This window comes from Acomys russatus, chromosome 7 (genome assembly GCF_903995435.1).
Source record: "Acomys russatus chromosome 7, mAcoRus1.1, whole genome shotgun sequence".
Taxonomy (NCBI): Eukaryota; Metazoa; Chordata; class Mammalia; order Rodentia; family Muridae; genus Acomys; species Acomys russatus.
The window spans coordinates 59292281-59311246 of record NC_067143.1 but is presented as its reverse complement, the minus strand read 5'-3'; the positions used below and the strand labels follow the sequence as shown (position 1 = coordinate 59311246).

Sequence of the window (18966 nt, the reverse complement as noted above, 5' to 3'; positions counted from 1 at the left end):
CAGCCCCTCCCTTTCCAGGCCTGTTGGGGTAAGGGCTTGTGGGTTCATCAAGGAAACTTTGGATAGTCAACAATTCAGGAAAAGTAGTGTCAAGGCCTGTGGGCCTTCAGGGATCTTGTTAGCAGTTCTACCATGATGTGCTTTGGAGGAGCAAAGACCTAAAAAGAGAAGCAGGCCTCACTAATTCAGGCCTCTTGGTACCCAGCATGGGACCAATGTTGAAAACTTCCCTACGGGAAGAACACAGCACAGGGACTGTTAGTGCAGGAGGATGTGGGTACCAAGGGTCAGGTATACTGATTAGAAAGGACTTGGGAAGGCTCAGCAGGTAAAGGCACTTGGAGCCAAGACCGTGACCTGCAGTCAACCCCTGGGAGCCACACAGTTGAAGGAGAGGACCCTTGAAAGTTGTCCAGGCGTGCTGATATTTCTGAAACCTAGTTGTCATACAATGGAGACAAGGCTAGGATGGTCCTTGGTTGTGTTCCTGTTATGGAGGTTGGGCACCTTTACAAAGAAAGGAGTTTATTTTGGCTTATGATTCTGTGTATCAGTTGTAAATGGGCCACATCTCATGATGGCCTTCTTTTAGTCATAGTCTCAAGGAGACTCGTGGCCTCAGATGGCAGATGAGGGCACGCATGGCTTTTGGTCCCGCACCCCCCTTTTTTCTTCTTTCCTGTTTTGCTCTGTTTATGTCTTGCTGTGTGGTCCTGGCTCCTCAAACTCGTGGATTTAACTGATCCTCCACCTCAGCCTCATGAGGAGCTGACATTATTCTCCCTATTTGTTTTTGGGTTTTGCTTTGTTCAAGACAGAGTTTCTCTTTGTAGCCTAGGCTCTTCTGCACATCGCCCTACTGTAGACCAGGCTGGCCCCACAGCGATTTTCCTGCTTCTCCCTCCCAAGTGCTGGGATTAAAGGTGTGTGCCACCACACCCAGTGCTCTCCCTATTCTTACTAAGCCATCAGTGTTCAGTCACATGGGCCCCATCCTCATGAATTTATATAGTTCTAATAATTTCTCCCCAAAGCTCACCTCTAAAGACCTTAGTTGGATTTCTCAATCCTTTTTAATATTTACTGCTTATTGAAGATTAAATTTCAACATATGTATCATTCAAACCATACCAGAGCCCCAAGAAGTGTTTCAAATGTCCTGAAAGGAGAATGGAAGCCATTATGTGTATCTTTTTAATTATAAATGTGGTACATACTTCAAATGGTACAGAAATGTCTAACGATGAGCATTCTCCCCAATCCTGCTTCCCAACACTGTTAAAATTTGCTGGTTTTATATGCTCTCATGCATATAAGATGTTATTTATTCATCAATAAATATTTATTAAGCTCCTACTGTGTACTAGGTACCATTGTAGATGCTGAGACTCCAGCCATAAAGGAGACTAAAAGAAGGCCCTACTGTGTGCCAGGTACCATTGTAGATGGTAAGACTCCAGCAGTGAAGAAGACTAGTAAAAAGCTCATACTGTGTGTCATAGTAGATGGCGAGACTCCAGCAGTGAAGGAGACTACTGTGTGTCGAGTACTATTATAGATGCTGAGAATCCAGTGAAGAAGACAGACTAGCAAAAGTCTCAGCTCTCTTGAAGTTTATAGTGTCGGGAAAAAGAAGCAGGTGGCTACCCCATAAACAAGGACACAGAGCATGCATCAAATGACAACAAGGGTATGGAAAACAAGCACCCGGGAAGTGAGATAAGAAGAGCCCAGGCAAGGTGAGGAGCCGGAGGGGTCGTGTCCCTATGATCCAGATGTGGTCAGGGAAGGCTCCATTGCAAAGCATGATGGTATAGGCACACAAAGGAAAGAGAAAGTGAACGTGGGGATGCTTGGAGAAAGTTCCAGGCAAAGGAATAGGAAGTAAAACCAGGGGCTGGAGAGATGGCTCAGAGGTTAAGGACAATGACTGCTCCTCCAGAGATCCTGAGTTCAATTCCCAGCAACCACATGGTGGCTCACAACCATCTATAATGTGATCTGATGCCTTCTGGCCTACAGGTGTACATGCAGGCAGAGCACTGTATACATAATAATAAATAAATCTTGAAAAAAAAAAAAAAAAAAAAAGAAAGCCCGATTAAAAAAAAACAACAAGTAAAACCAAACCAAAAATCAAAAGACAAAACAAAACCAAACCAAAAGAGAAAACACAGGCTAAAGAGGGCTGAGGATTTGGAGGGAATGACCTCAGGGCAGTAGGAGGGGGGAAACCAGTGTGTTTCCTAAGCGTGGTTCCAACCCAGGGCCTCACCGCTCCTGGGCTGTAACTAAGCCATCAGTATCCGTCAGATGGCCCCTATGAGTACACAGTGACGTGATGCCTAATTTTCCTTTTATAAGCAGAGCGAAGGCAGATAGCCTTCTTTGTCTACACACCAATATTATTGAAGGCTAGATTTCTAGAAATGTAACAGCCAAATCAAGAACATGCATATGCAAACTTTGGTAGCCGCTGCCAACCTACCCTCCTGAGTCCCCACTCAGTGCATGCTGCCTCCAGCACGGCATGAGAGTGTCTAATGCCCCCCTGTCTCACTTACATGGAATATTTGTCATTGATTCTTTAAATTTTTTGCAAACCCAATAAGCAAAAAAATAACAAAATCACTAACTTTTTTGATCAGTAAGAACACACAAATACACTGTCTTAAATTATTTGTATTTCTTTTAAGAACATGTATAGGCTTTGCCGACTTACATTAAATTGTCTTCCCAGTATCATTAAAAAAAAAAAAAAAAAAAAAAGCCAGGCATGGTGGTGCACACCTTTAATTACTGCAGGCTGATTTCTGTGAGTTGAGCCCAGCCTGGTCTATACACTTAGTTCCAGTGCAGCCAGGGCTATGTAGTGAGACCCTATCTTGAAACAAAACAACTAATAAAAAATAAAATAAAATTTAGGTCTGACAAGAGGGTTCCATGGGGCAAAGGTACCACTCAACCTGATGACCTGAATTTAATCTCCAACTTCCATGTAGTAGAAGAAGGACAGAACCAATTCCCACAAGTTGTCCCCTGTCCCCGACTCATGCTATGCCATGCGTATACACACACTTACATAAAATAATTAAAAAAAAATTTTTAAAATAAAATCTAAAGTCCCAGTTACACCAAAAAAGGACTCACTTCTGATCAAGTTGAATAACTTCCTTGTTGCTTTGGCATTTAGGGACAGCCTGTTCTTCAAGTAACCTTTGCACCATCTGTGAGCGGTTTTAGCAAGATGTCAGAAAAGAAAAGCAATTCTGGGGCTGGGAACATGGCTCAGTTGATAAAGTGCTCACTGTGCAAGCTTACGAGGATCTGTGTCTGCATCCCCAGCACTCACACAAGAAGCCAGGCACGGCGGCGGTGTGCGCCTGTAACCCTGCGTGGGGCAGCAGTTGGGAAGGCCGCTGGAGCTCACAGCCACAAGCTCCAGCTCTAAGTGGGAAATCCTTTCTCAAAAAATAAACTGGGGAGCAATTGACAAAGATATCCAACATATATGACCGCTCCATGTGATCACACATACATGTACACACATGAACATGGACACAGGCATACACACAGAAATAAATACAGATAACGCAATAGAAAAGCAATTCTATTTACAAAGTACAGATTCCTGGTCTGAGGCTGTAGCTCACGGTAGAGTTTTTTTTTAAAATTTATTCTTGTTACATCTCAATGGTTATCCCATCCCTTGTATCCTCCCATTCTTCCCTCCCTCCCATTTTCCCCTTATTCCCCTCCCCTATGACTGTTCCTGAGGGGGATTTCCTCCCCCTGTATATGCTCATAGGGTATCAAGTCTCTTCTTGGTAACCTGCTGTCCTTCCTCTGAGTGCCACCAGGTCTCCCCCTCCAGGGGACATGGTCAAATGTGAGGCACCAGAGTACGTGAGAAAGTCATATCTCACTCTCCACTCAACTGTGGAGAATGTTCTGACCATTGGCTAGATCTGGGTAGGGGTTTAAAGTTTATCGCCTATATTGTCCTTGGCTGGTGCCTTAGTTTGAGCCGGACCCCTGGGCCCAAATCTGCCTATCATAATGTTCTACTTGTAGGTTTCTAGGACCCTCTGGATCCTTCTACTTTGCTATTCTCCCATGCTTCTCTCATTTAAAGTCCCAATAGGATGTCCTCCCCTCTGTCCCAGTTTCCTGGTAAGTGAAGGCTTTCGTGGAACATGCCCCTTGGGCTAGTATGCAGATATAAGTGAGTATATACCATTTGAGTCTTTCTGCTTCTGGGTTAACTCACTCATTATGATCATTTCTAGCTCAATCCATTTATCCTCAAATTTCAGGAATTCCTTGTTTTTAATAGCTGAGTAGTATTCCATAGTGTATATGTACCACAGTTTCTTTATCTATTCTTCTACTGAGGGACACTTAAGCTGTTTCCATGATCTGGCTATTATGAATAAGGCTGCTATGAACATGGTTGAGCAAATTTTCTTGTTGTGTGCTGGAGCATCTTCTGGGTATATTCCAAGGAGTGGAATAGCTGGGTCTTGAGGAAGCCCTATTCTCAGTTTTCTGAGATAGCACCAGATAGATTTCCAAAGTGGCTGTACTAGTTTGCATTCCCACCAGCAATGAAGGAGTGTTCCTCTCTCCCCACATCCTCGCCAGCATGTGGTGTCGCTTGAATTTTTGATCTTAGCCATTCTGATGGGTGTGAGATGGAATCTCAGAGTTGTTTTGATTTGCATTTCCCTGATGACTAAGGAGGTTGAGCATTTCTTTAAGTGTTTCTCAGCCATTTGATATTCCTCTGTTGAAAATTCTCTGTTTAGTTCCAAGCCCCATTTCTCAATTGGGTTGTTTGGTTTGGTGGTGTTTAATTTCTTGAGTTCTTTATATATTTTGGATATTAGACCTTTGTCAGATGTAGGGTTGGTGAAGATCTTTTCCCAGTCTGTAGGCTGTCGCTTTGTTCTCTTAACAGTATCTCCTGCCTTACAGAAGCTTCTCAGCCTCATGAGGTCCCATTTATTAATGGTTGACATTAAAGCTTGGGCTGTTGGTGTTCTGTTCAGTAAGCTGTCTCCTGTGCCAACCGGTAGAGTTTTTTGCTGAGCCTGGGGTTGGTCTTGAGGAGGTGGAGAGTGGCTCAGCAGTTAAGAGCACCGTCTGGAGGGAGAACACAGTATCTCCAAGGCACAGTTAGGAGGAAGGGGTGACTGCAAACACACTCGTTATGTGTGCTACAGACACCATGCACTTCTGGTCCCTCTACTTAGATGGCAGCTCCCTTTCCATTTTCAATACTGGTTCCGCCCCAAGTTTCTAGTATCTGGCATCAGGGTCCAGGGCTTAGCCCTCTCTCCTTCCTGTAGCTTCTTGCTTACTTAGATAACCTCTGCTTTAAATAGCACTACAGAGATGGCTAAGTGACTAAGAGCACTTGCTTCGAAACAAGAGGACTTGAGTGCAAATCCCCGGCACCTGTGCAGAAGCTGGGCACAGCTGCATGTCATGTAGCCCCAATGTTGGAAAGCAGAGACAGTGCCCAGGAGCTTGCTGGCCAGCCAGGCTGGCGGAAACAGTGAGCTCCGGGTTCAGTGAGAGACCCTGCCGCAAAAAATAAGGTGAGAGTGCCAGAGGAAGACACCTGATATCTATCTCTGAGTTCCACATGTATGGACACAGGTCTGTACACATACATGAATGTGCACATAAATCATGCTCATGATAGATAGATGGATAGATAGACAGACAGACAGACACACAGACAGACAGACACCACTATATAGTAGCAAGCCCTTAACTGCCCTATCCAGCTATAGGTCTGTCTGCCTCTTACTCTCTCTACCTCTCCCCATTCCTCTCTCTGTGTCTCCTTAATATATATTTGAATTTATGACTGCCTTCTGGTACTATTAGCTAATATAAGTGATACATAATAAAAGAATAAGACAAGAATTAGCATAAATAAACATAATTCCAATTGTTATTCCTCTTCAGGTATACTCTTTCCCACTTGGCAAGGCTCGCTGCGATTGTACTGGCGTAAATCCATTTCTAAAGCAGACATTTCATTTGTTGCTAATGCTCTGTGTGAACTCCTGTCAGATCTAATTGAATCGTGACTGTTTGTCTCACGATAAGGCTTGATCAAGAGCTAGTGATAGTGATAGAAGATGTGTCTACCCCAGCGCATTCCTGTCTTGCTCCAGTGTTTGTGCCATTGGTGAACCTTCAGAGCCATGGCCCCTCCAGCCCTCCACAGCTGCTTTCTGTGATCTTATGGTGGCTAGTCACTTTGTTAGAAACTAGATATTCGAATCAATTAAGTCTATTTGACCAGACACAGTTAAATTGTAATTCCTCAAAGTATATGGCAAGAAATGAATCTATCAGCCCCAGAGTCGTGGAATGCTCACAGTTTCCTTTCTTATTTCCTTCCTTCCTTCCTTCCTTCCTTTCTTCCTTCCTTTCCTGGGTTGGGTGGGATGTTGAGACAGGGTTTCTCTGTGTAACTTTGACTGTTCTGGAACTTACTCTGTAGACTAGGCTGGCCTCGAATTCATAGAGATCCTCCTGCCTCTGCCTCCTGAATGCTGGGATTAAAGGGGTGTGCTGCCACCGCCACCCAGACCCTTCATCCCTACAGCTGTGTCTTGTGACTCTTGGACAGGAGGGTTGAATGAGGGGGCCAGTCTTACATCATCTATGTCGCCATGGAGGCTTGTCTCCTACTTAGTAGGGAAACATGCATATATAGAGATCCAAGAATGTTTTTCTTACCCCTCTGAGTCAGTGCAGTATCGCCTCAGAGAGCACAGAGAGCTAGCTAGTACCCCTCAGGACCAGTACTTGGATGGATGGCTGGGTACCAGACTCACTGTTTCCTCCTCCTTCCCATCCAAACCTGCCTTTCTTTCCCTCATCATATGGCCCTTCTCTTTACACAGTGGTCCAAGCCCCAAACCTGGAGTCTTTCTGGTATCTCCCCTGCAGTACCCCTCACCCCTCCAGTAGTCGATCCTGTCAGGCCTTCCTGCAGATGGGCTCCTGAGCTGTTAGTGTCCCCTCCTCCATTGTTATTTCTGGTTTCCAAACCACCCTCCTTTCCCCTGTCTGTCCTCTCTGGCTCTTAATGTTCTCCTTCCCCTCAATCTGTTCTCACACAGCAGCCAAAAGATGGTTTAGAGACAGAAATTCTGTCATGCCGCCTGCCCATCCAGACCCTCTCTACATGCTATAAAGCTTTCTTCCCTTACCATGACCTTCAAGACCCAACACAACATGCCTTGCTTGTTTCTTGTTTGCCTGTTTGCTTTTCAGGGTTTCACTATGCAGCACAGGCTGGTCTTGAACTCACAGGGATCTTCCTGACTCAGCCTCCCAAGTGTTAGGATTATAGGTGTATGCTGTCACACCTAGCTCTTTCTTTCTTTCTTTCTTTCTTTCTTTCTGATAGGGCCTCACTGTGTAGCACACGATGGCCTAGACCCTGCAATTCTCTGGCTTCTTCAGCCTCCAGACACCCTACTCCTTTCCTCCTGTCCTTGGGACACAGGTCTCATTGCAAGCCGGTTTCCTTCCTTCTGATCCAGTCTCTGCCCAGGATGGTCCTTTCAAGCCACCTTACTGAAGGACACACATGCAGGCGCTGGGTCTTATGTTCAGATATGGGTTTAAGCCAATAGAAACTCTTGATTAGCCAGCTGGCAGCTGCACTGAGTGTTTGGGATCCCAATGTAGCCCAAGCCTTTCTCAGGATGACCTTTTAAGCACAAAAACCATGTTCCAGGTCGACTTACGTCAGTTTACAAGATCAGTTGGCCAGATACAGAACTGCAGACGCTAAAAAGCAAGGTTAGTAAGTTTAGAGACTTCCCAAGAACTACATGGACGCTGATAGATTCGGCCTTTGTTTTTGTTTTGGGTTGTGGTGCTGCCTACGTGCTGAGTTTTACAGCCTGAATGGCATTTCCATCATGGATTCAGTTGTGCTAAGGTCTGGGCCCTGTTATACTGGTACCCTGTTTACTTTGCCAGGCCACTGCTTGGCACTCTATTGTGCCTTCTCTTGCCTGTTTATTGTCCATACTCTCCACGAGAACAAAGGCTCTATTAGGTAAGGCCACGCCTGCCCACCTCCCTGCTGTATCTCCAGCTCCTGGAATGACATGAGACACACAGTTCTTGTCTGGTTTCATTGTCAAATGAAGAAACAAATGATTCTTCATGGGCACCACTGAAGGCCAGAGCTAGCAAGATAACTCAGTGGGTAGAGGTGCCTGCCACCAAACCTGATGACCTGAGTTCAATCCCTGGGACTCACAGGTGAGAGCTGACTCCCCCCTCCCCCCCCCCACACACACACAAGATAAAAATGTAAAAAAAAAAAAAAAATTGTGGGGGTAGGGGAGGCATTTGAATTGAGGGCCAAAAAGTCACTCTGAAGGAAGTAAAATTTTAGCTCCACTTAACTAGGCATGAAGAGACCATAGCACCCAGCTGGGTCCCCAGCAAGGGAGGTATCCAGCTGGGCTCATTTCTGGGCGTCAACCACGAGGATGTTTTCAGACAGCAGCCCTGAGCGCACCCCCAAACTCCTGCAAAGAGGATGAAGAAGCAATCTCTCAGTCCAAGGAGCCACTGTGCCCTGTTATCTTGGGGCACTCCTTTAAAGGGGGGCTCAAACCAGGTTCCTGAGGCTGCTGCACTGCCCTGGGACTCTTGAGACTTGCCTCTGAGCTGGGACAAAGCAGCCGCCCTGGGATACCTTGGGAATCCGCATGGGTTGCTTGTGGCTCTCCTTCAGAAGTCAAGGCTCAATCCTTAAGAAAAACGTGAGATGCTCGAGAGTGGCCCCTTTTACTAGGTTCACCCTCTTAGCTGCAGAGACCATAGTGTTTGCCTATAGCCTGAAATATTCAAAGGCTAGGGCGCTGAAAAGAGGGCAAGCCTTTAGGCCTCTTTGTCACCATTAATCCTGGCCCCCGCTGATTTCTACCCTTTTGCATCAGAAAAGCTTTCTTGTATTTTTTTTTCTTTCTTTTCCTTTTTCTTTTTTAAGTGGAGGAGAAACAGCTGTGCAGGATTTGAGAATGGGATTTTAATGGTCACTGACAGGACACAAAAGCTCCACTGTGATGGTGAAGTGTTCCGGGGGCAATTGCGTCCTTTGTCTGAGGGCAGTGACACAAGCAGGCCACTCAGGGGAAGAGAGAAACAACTGGGACATGTGACTGAGGTGCTACCCAGCACATGTGCACAGCAGTGTTCCCAGGCATCCTTCACGGACAGTCAGGGTTCACTCCTGTTTACCTTGTGAAAGAAGCAAATGTGTGTGGGTGTGTGGCATGAATTATTTCCCTGGGTGCGATAGTCCATGTGCAGCAGGCCTCTCACTGTGGGGAGAAAGAAACAGGGCCTTCTTGGCCGCTGGGCAGCTGTGATTGGTTAAGAAATCCCAACTGATATGGGATAATGTGAGGCTTCTCCAAGTGGAACCCTGACAAGGATTGGGAGTTGGGCAAATAGCTCCAAGGCAGAGTCACACCTGCACGGTCCTTTGTCCATCCTGTCACCCTGTCCAGTGAGACGCAGGTCTAGGCTTGAACATGGGCACTGTTTTTTTCTTCCAGAGGAGCCAATCACAGTGCTCTGCCTCTGCGTGAGGACGGACAGTGCTGCTGGGGCCATGGTTTATAGCTTGGGGCTCTTCCTCCAGTGGGAATGGCTCAGGTCAGAGGCACTCTGGCCAGGCTAGCGTTGATTTGCTTTCTGCATTTCTCCATGACAGTTTGGCTGGAGAAATGCACGAAAGAGTTATGTACTTATTTACCCAGCCACTAGAAACACTGGGATGGACAGGTGAGACCCAGCATGACACGAGAATGTTTTGTCTATAACTCAGTCCACCTTTCCATGAGACATGGGCTAGAAGCAGAGTGGCTGTGGCAACCATCGTGCAGTGAGGCTGTGTGGAGAAAGGAAGTGTAAGGTATAGACTCTGCCACAGATAGATGCATCCTGCTCATTATAATATTGAGCGCCAAGGAAGCAAGGTGGGTTCACACTTAAAATTTCAGTTATAACAAAATGACAAACTCTTTGGGGAGTTTGGGGGAGAGATGACTCGGTGGTTAAGAGCACTAGCTGCTCTTTCAGAGGACCCAGGTTTTATTCATAGTACCCACGTGGCAACAACCATGTGTGACTGCAATTTCAGGGGATCTGACATCTTCTTTTGTACTCTACAAGTACCAGGCATACACACGGAGCACAGACATACACAGAGACAAAACGCCTATAGCATAAAATAAAAATACGTCTTTTTTTTAAATGACAAACTCATATAAGAGAAAATATGAACAATACAAAAATTATTAAGATTTCAATATAAATGTAAATGTTATTGGTTTACTACATTTAACTGTAGAAATAATACATGAAGTATCAAATAGTCTCATTGCGATCCAAAAACCTCATTTTAAGTAATGTTTTTGAGAGAGTAATGAAAAGTGAGTAATAAAATCTTTTTGTTGTTTTTGAGACTAGGTTTTACTATGTAGGCCTGAACTTGCTGTGTAAGACCAGGTCAGCCTTGGGCTCACAGAGATCTATCTGTCTCTGCCTCCTGAGAGTTGGGATTAAAGGCGTGCATACTATCATGCTGAGAACTAGATGTTTGATGACAGATCATTTACTATGTCCAACCCATCTGCAAATTGCATTCCTAGGATAGGACGAAAACAAATATCTCCCCCACCCCATGGACACTTGAGATGTACAACAGTTAGCTTTGTCCCCTGGTTCTTTTTTTTTTTTTTTTTTTTTTTTTCTATTTCTTGAAAGAATTAAGTTTAAAAGAGAATGTGTTTGTTCTAGTCAGACTCTTAGCTGCTTAGCAAGGTCCTGAATTGAGCTTCTGTCTCCACTTGTGCCCAGTAACCTCTCCTCTCCTGAATTCAGAGTCCATGGTGCCAACCACCACACAAGGGAAACTCCTCTCTTAACTCCAAAGCTCTAAATAAACCTCAGCAGAGATGTGTCCCGAGCATAGCTGTCAGGCTTTGGACCTGGTTATTTAACTCCTCCTCTCTCTGTTTGTAAACTGGAGCCAGTGAGGTCACCTGCTCCCCGGGCGTACACGACATATCACAGGTAAAGTGTCTGCCATGGTGTCATGTATGCTATAGGTACTTGTGGGGGTGCTGTAAGAATGATGCTTGGGCTGGAGAGATGGCTCAGAGGTTAAGAGCACTGGCTGTTCTTCCAAAGGTCCTGAGTTCAGTTCCCAGCAACCTCATGATGGCTCACAACCATCTATGGTGAGATATGGTGCCCTCTTCTGGGATGCAGGCAGAACATATATACACAATAAACAAACAAACAAACAAACAAACAAACAAATAAATAAATCTTTTAAAAAGTGATGCTTGGCTGTTGAAATAGGAAGCCAAATTGGGTATATTTGCTTTACCTTCTTTTTGTTTGGGGTTTGGTTTTTCGATACATGGTCTCTCTGTGTAGCTTTGGCTGTCCTGGACTCACTTTGTAGATCAGGCTGGCCTCAAATTCACATCAATCTGCCTGCCTCTGTCTCCCATTGCTGAGATTAAAGGCGTGCACCACCACTCCTGGCTTGCTTCACTTTCATGCTGTAGAATAGAGTACAGATCTTATCAGAAGCACAGTCATGAATTTTCTTATTGCTTATTCTCTCTGGAACATTTACAAGTGTTTATGCATTTTATTGCATATCTGAAGTATGCTGGGGTTTTTTGTTTGTTTGTTTTTTGGTTTTTTTTTTTTTTAAAGACAGGGTTTCTCTGTGTAGCCTCGCCTGTCCTGGACTCACTTTGTAGACCAGGCTGGCCTCGAATTCACAGCAATCCACCTGCCTCTGCCTCCCGAGTGCTGAGATTAAAGGTGTGCGCTGTTTTACCCACTGTAGCAGCTGAAGGGGGAGCTTTAGAAAATATGGCTTCTGATGGGGTTCCTCCTTCCAGGGCCTCCTCCCCACCCCAATGTCTGGAATTCAGGAATTTCTTTGACCTATCCAGCTTCCCTATCTATCTTTCAAGGCCTCCCTCAAATATGGCTTCCTCTAGGAAGCCTTGGAGGATTCTGCCAGGCAGAGTTCAGAACACCTCCCTCAGGTCTGGACCTGTAGGTAGCTCAGCGGTAGAGTGTTTGACTGGCATGTGTGAAGCCATCGGCCCAATCCCTAATTTTTCCAGGTGAAATGCATGCGCGTGCGCGCGCGCACACACACACACGCACACGGAGGGAGAGAGAGACAGAGAGAGAGAGAGAGAGAGAGAGAGAGAGAATGATCAATCTTCCCCTGCGTACTCTGTTGATAGCCCCATAAACTAGGACAATCCAAAAGTTAAAAAACAAACAAACAAACAAACATTTCACCAACAAGTGATTCTGCTACAAAATAAGTAAGGTACCCATGGTCCCTGCTAGTCTAGGGAGGAACAGAACTGCTGACAGCAGTAAGGAGTCCAGAGACAAGGCTAGCTCTGTCTTTAAGGGGTTTGCGTGGGGAATGTGATCCATCTTCATCTTAACGCCTTCATCTCTAATGCTCACGTCACCCTTCCTCAGCCTCTGTTTCCACACTGACCAGATTGTTTCCCCTTTGGCTAGTCAGTTGCAGGGCTGGGACGTATTATGATGGATCACAAGAACGCTGCATTTTATGTCCAAATGGAACCTTCCAAAATGAGGAAGGACAAGTCACTTGTCAACCATGCCCAAGACCAGAAAATCTTGGGGCCCTAAAAACCTCAGGAGCCTGGAATGTATCTGAGTGCGGAGGTAAGGACTCTGTCCCTTCTTACTCCTCCAATCCCCAGTGTCATTGTTTAGACTAAGGTGGGGTGGCGCCCCAGAGACTCTGGATGATGCACACTGGATCTTGGTCTCCCCACAAGCAGGAACCATGCTGGCTTCATTATTAGTTCCTAGTGCTTGAGTTGGTGCCTGACATACTGGGCTGGTGCCCACAGGAGCAATGTATGAAGGTGGAGACACGGCTCAGTTGGTAGAGTTTGAGCTCCAGCACTGCGTTAGCTGGGCGTGGTAGGAGACAGCTGTCATCTCAGTCCTTGGGAGGCAGAGGCAGGAAGCTCAGGAGTTCACAGTTATCTTTGACTGCACAGTTGAGCTTGAGGTCAGCCTGGGCTATGTGAGACCCTGTCTCGAAAGTAAAGACCAAAGGATGGGGAAGAGATTGCAGAACAGTGTAAATGTTGCACTCATGTGCTCTCTTCACTCTGTAAATATGAACACTGGAGACCCTGGCCATCCCTCAGTTTAAAGGGCCCTGGTTAACTACATGGGTCACAAAACAGAAACAAAACTCATGAATCTAGAAAAGGGACAGGTAGCGATGAGGACACATTGATAGGGCGGGATGGAGAGAAAAGCGGATAGCAAGACAGTAGTTAGAGTCCATTGGACACATGCTGGTACAAAAGTAACCAATGAAAGAATAGGAAAAGAGCCAAAAATCTCATGAATAAACAAAAGATGGGATTTGGGTGGGGCTGCAGGAGGCACAGACTCAATAAAGCACCTTGGTAATGACAAGCTGTTTCCTCCAGGACAAGCCTCAGGGAGTCTTTCATTAATGTCTGGCCCCTTCCCTGATTGTGAAAGGGGGAAAAGGAACCGTGGTTTAAAGTCCGTGTCACTGGGTCCCTCTGTCCATGTGAGTGAGTTAGGCAAGGTCGGGTTTCTGCGTCTAGTCACCAGGTTGGCTCCACAGCAGCCGTTGTCCCATCCCCCTCACTCTAGAACCACCCCGATCAAAGCCCATTACAAGGGATCCCTGGGTAGGGTGCAGGCCAAGGCTCTGCACATGCTAGGCCTTTCTCACACTAGAAGCAGACGGCATAGCCTACTCGTGCCCATCTCTTCAGTGGTCTCTGTCCACCCGTGTGCCCACCTCATGCTCTTGCCCACCTCCTCCTGAGGATCCTGATGGCAGTGCCCAGGGCTTCTCACCGTTGTGTGAGCTGAAGTCAGCATGGGGTATCAGGCCTCACAAAGATCTGTCTCTTTCTGCAGACAGGCTCTGGGGAGCCTCACTCAATGCCATTACTCCCTGCAGGCCTGTGCCAACCGGGTGAATATTCAGCAGATGGATTTGCCCCTTGCCAGCTCTGTACCCTGGGCACCTTTCAGCCCGATGTGGGCCGTACATCATGCCTCCCGTGTGGAGGAGGTCTTCCCACCAAACATTTGGGAGCCACTTCCTTCCAGGACTGTGAAACCAGAGGTGAGTACTTGCTTGCCCCTTTCTGGAACTCCACTCCTCTTCTGAATTCCACGTGATCCAGCCCAGCCCAGTCTGCCCCTCTGGCAGGGTTTAGAATGCCTCAGCCACCTAGGCCATTCCCACAAGTGTGATGATTGGGCAGCAATGAGCAGATTTTGCAAACAGACCTCCTGGGCTCCACCCATCTCAGTGGCCTAGCCACCCCATACCAGTCCCATCCAGAGTAACATTTCCTGGTTTCTCCTGAGGGGGGCCACTTTCTGTGCTCCCGCCCCGGTGATTTAAGAGGTGGCCACTGCTGCCTGGCCACATGCATTTGTGATCATTATTTTTGAGTGTTTTGAATACCTCTCCCTCTGGCTGTTGAGGGCTCAAGTGTTGATTAATGCCAGCTTGCCAGGAAAGCAGTATTTCACTTAGGCGCAATAATTTATTTTATAAGCCTTGAAGCATTTGATTAAAAATAGTCTCTTTCTTTGCAGTTCAGTGTTCACCTGGGCATTTCTACAACACCACCACACACCGATGTATCCGTTGCCCCCTGGGGACATACCAGCCTGAATTTGGAAAAAATAACTGTGTTTCCTGCCCAGGCAATACTACCACTGACTTTGATGGCTCCACCAACATCACACAGTGCAAAAGTAGGTTTTTCTTTAAGGTGTTTCTCAGGCTGGACCAGAGGGCGAGTGCCTGGGTTACACCTGGGCAGGGAAGTGTGAGGAGGCGGCTGGGTCCCAGCTTCATTCAGGAGCATGTATGATATTAGTTCCCCTCATAGTTAAGTGGACCAGTGCTATGGGAAGGAGGGGCTGCAGTGCCCATGGTTAAAAAGAAAGCTATAGCTGTGCTTCACCCTTTTAACATGTGTGGTGCAGGGGATTGAACCAAATGCTTAATACATAGCACATTCTCTGTCTCTGAGCCCCACTCCAGCCATCTCTCTATAGTTACAACTGTACTCTCCCCCAGAGGATAGTTTTCATTCAGCCTGGCTCCACATGCAGTGCCTGAGGGTCTGCCCTGTGCCCAGTCTGCAGAGGAAAGAACCCTGGACAGCATGCAAAGAGGATGAGACAGACAGGATAGAGCTTCATGCTCCAGACAGGCCTGAGGGAAGCCAGGGCTTAGGCAAGTGAAGGCCTCTGGCAGCTGACTTCTGAATCTCAGCACGAAAGAGCTGGCTGGCCAGGAAAAGGAAGCCTCGGATGTGAGGCCTGCTAAGGAGTGGGATTTGTAGCTCCAGCGATGAGAAACAGAATCACTCAAGGGCTTGCTAATGTGGGTGTTTCCTGCATTCCCTTCTACACGAAATGCTATCGTAAAGGCTGATAGTAGAGCTTACCCATGGGTGACCCGCCATCCAGGCTAGTGAGGAGGCTTCTCCAAACAGGAGGAGCGTGAGGTTGAGAGGGGCAGCGAACCTGTGAGTTTTCTGGGTAAGAGATTAGTTTTCCCTCCCTGGTTGTTTTCTGTTAGTTTGTTTGTCATGTTTTGCCTTGTTTCCCATTTCAGCAATGGAGCTTGAACCTGCGGCCTCATGCATGTGAGGCAAGGGTTTTTCCACGGCACTGCAGCCCAAGCCCCAAGTGTCCTCTCTGTCTCAGTGTAGTTGTAGCCAAAGACACTGGTCTTGAATGCCTGCTTTGGTGACAGTCTCACTAGCGCCCCTGAGAGCCTCATGTGTTGCTAGATTAGGCTTTGGGAGGGCCTACAGTGTTGGGAAGTTTTCCATATACCAAGATGACCCTGTTCCTGCTCTTGCCACTCTCTGGTCCTTGACTGTCTGTCAGGAACCCAGGCACACAGTTCCTTAGACAACCCTGAATTCCATGGCTCTCCCTTCTCCTTTTCTTCCCAGAAGAAAAGCCTAGTTATTATGATTTTTTTTTTTTTTTTACTACTGATACCTCCCAGTTATAGGTAGAGAAGAAAAATCACCCCTGATGTCTCTTGTACAGGGTTACCTGACAATATTAAACAGGAAGTCCCTTGAACTCCGGGCTGTGTGTGCCTCAGTTCTGAGCCCCACATCTTTAGGGGACATGCTGGGGATCCAGTCCCTGACAACAGAGCTGAGGTAGTGAGCACGTGCCCATGCGCTCTTTCCCTTTGATGCAGATGGAAACATACAGCATGCCACCGAAACTTCCTTCTCCATTTAAAACTAAAATGTGGCTTTAAACAGAAAGAAAAGTGAAAAATGTCTTGGTAAAATAATCTCTACTGAGCTACAAGCTGTGTTCTGAGTCCAGTGTTATGCTCCCCTGATAAATGGAATTATAAACAAAATAGCAAAGACTAAATGTGTTGAGAAGAAGGTGGGCAACTTTGGGGAGCCCACAGAGACCGTGAGCATAACAGGGTGCACATTGCCTAGGTGGTGTCATTTCCTTGCCACTGGGAGTCTGTGGTTCTCAGCCGCTCTTGGGGTGTCTACAACAGCAACGACAGTGTTCTGCCCTCTTAACTCATGCACTTCCTTTCCAGACAGGAAGTGTGGAGGGGAGCTGGGGGATTTCACAGGGTATATTGAATCCCCAAACTACCCTGGGAACTACCCCGCCAACTCAGAGTGCACCTGGACCATCAACCCACCCCCCAAACGTCGCATCCTGATTGTGGTCCCCGAGATCTTCCTGCCCGTTGAGGATGACTGCGGTGACTACCTGGTGATGCGGAAAACCTGTGCGTCTCCCCCGGGCGTCCCTCCCTTCCCCCGGGCGTCCCTCCCCTCCCTTCCCCCCGCCCCCGGCATCCCTCCCTTCCCCCTGGGCGTCCCTCCCTTCCCAAAGCAGCCTGGGGAGCCCGATGACCTGCCCCCCCCCCATAGCGGAACACAAATGGGACATGAGTTTATAGCTGAGTGGGGCTGGCTTGACACTGTTCACTCTAGGTAGCAACATATAGTTTAGGGACTGCCCAAGGCCAAAGGCATGAACCAGCCAGGAAGGAAGGCCCCTCCTGTTATCCCGACTTAGCCTCTGGTGTCTATGAAGAAGCAGTTCTGAACCTATGGGTCCTCGGCCCCTTTGACAAAGCTCTGTTCCCTGCAAATATTTGCATTACGATTCATAACAGTGGAAAAATTACAGTTATGAGGTAGCAATGAAAAGGATCTTATGGTTCAGCACAACACGGGGAGCTGCATTAAAGGGTTGCAGCGTTAGGAAGGTTGAGGACATCAATGCAGCTTGATGACAGCACCGAGAGTGGGCTCAATCCCAGGCTCACCTCCTAATGAGTCTGTGATCTTGGCTGGACATTCGGAACCTCTTACTGTAGTCTTCTGGGGAAGCGGGTAGATATGACAGGTGCTGCCTTGTCGGGTTGTTAGGACTAAAAGTTCAGGTTCTAGAATGCTCGGAAGGAGCCATGTGTCTATCTGTCTTCTTTTAAAAAATGTGCTGGTACATACTACGTGTACAAAAGAATGGGCTTCGTTATGATATTTTCATGCACATATGTGATATATTTTGATCATATTCTCTCTCTGTTACCCTTTTGTGTCCCCTCCCAACTAACCCCTTCCTCTTCCCTTAGTCTCTCCTTTGTTTGTCTTTGGGAGGGAGTTGTTTGTTGTCTTGTTCTTTATGACCTACGAGCATGGGAGAAAAGTTATTTACAGGAACATGGGAACCTTCCCAGTGACTACACAACTGGACAAAACATGTCTCTCCCGGGCAGCCATTCGTTGTATAGATCATAGGGTGGGGTGGGGGAGGGGCAACGATCATGAGCTCCTCCCCTCTCTGTCAAGTGATGCAGATAAGCGCAGTCTTGTACAGATGCTGTGTGTGAGTCCAAGAGTGTGATGACCGTTACTCGTGGTTAAAATGCCTGAAGCCAGTTGAGGGTTTGAATCCTGTCCTTGCCACATCCTGGCTATCGGCCCTGCGTCCTTATTGTAACAGAGTCAGTCATTGGTCAGCCTCTGTGGTTTTCAGAAGAATCAATGAGATCAAGCCCATAAAATGCTTAGTGTACTCTCAGAAAGCTACAGTATGTGGGGGTGACTCTTGCTGGGTATGAGCAACTGGCTCTGAACTCTGGGGCCCACTCTTCACTCCTACCATGGGTGGGGACAGCCTGGGCAAGTAGCCGTTTGTCTGGCTGAGGGTAGGGGGGGCTTAGGCTTTCCTTGGGGTAAAGTATAATCTCTCCCTCCCGCCCCCCAGCCCCAGCCATTTCTAAGGCTTTCTTTGTTAGGATGAGCCAGAGAGTCCGTGTGTGTGTGTGTGTGTGTGTGTGTGTGTGTGTTTGTGTGCGCATGCAGTGGAGGCCTGAGGACAACTAAAGTTGTCATTCCTCAGCTGCCATCCACCTTGTTTTTTGAAACAGGTTCTTTTATAGTCAAGCAGGCTAGGCTGTCTGGGAAGTAAACCTCAGGGGTCTACATGTTTCAGCCTTCCCATGACTACTATGTCTGACTTCAAAACCAACCAACCCCCACCCCCGCCCCCAATGGGTTCTGGATATCAACCTCACAGCCTCATGTTTGCAAGGCAAGCACTTTACTAAGGGAGCTGTTCCCTCAGCCCAAGAATTCCTGAGTTTAACTTATTGTGTGGGTTAAGTGTTTTCTTTCTTTTCTTTTCTTTTCTTTTTTTTTTTTGGTTTTTTGAGACAGGGTTTCCTCTGTGTAATAGCCCTGGCTGTCCTGGACTCCCTTTGTTGACCAGGCTGGCCTCGAACTC

At 47.1% G+C, this 18966-nt stretch overlaps 1 protein-coding gene across 1 annotated transcript in view; it reads left to right on the top strand.

Annotated features, from left to right (window-relative positions):
• Scube2 (signal peptide, CUB domain and EGF like domain containing 2) overlaps positions 1–18966 on the top strand; it is a 69942-nt gene that overhangs the window by 46519 nt on the left and 4457 nt on the right. Inside the window, exons 17-19 of the mRNA XM_051149212.1 lie at positions 14102–14269; positions 14752–14913; positions 16760–16957. Coding sequence (XP_051005169.1) covers positions 14102–14269; positions 14752–14913; positions 16760–16957 — 528 coding nt within the window. The remainder of the gene's footprint in view (positions 1–14101; positions 14270–14751; positions 14914–16759; positions 16958–18966) is intronic.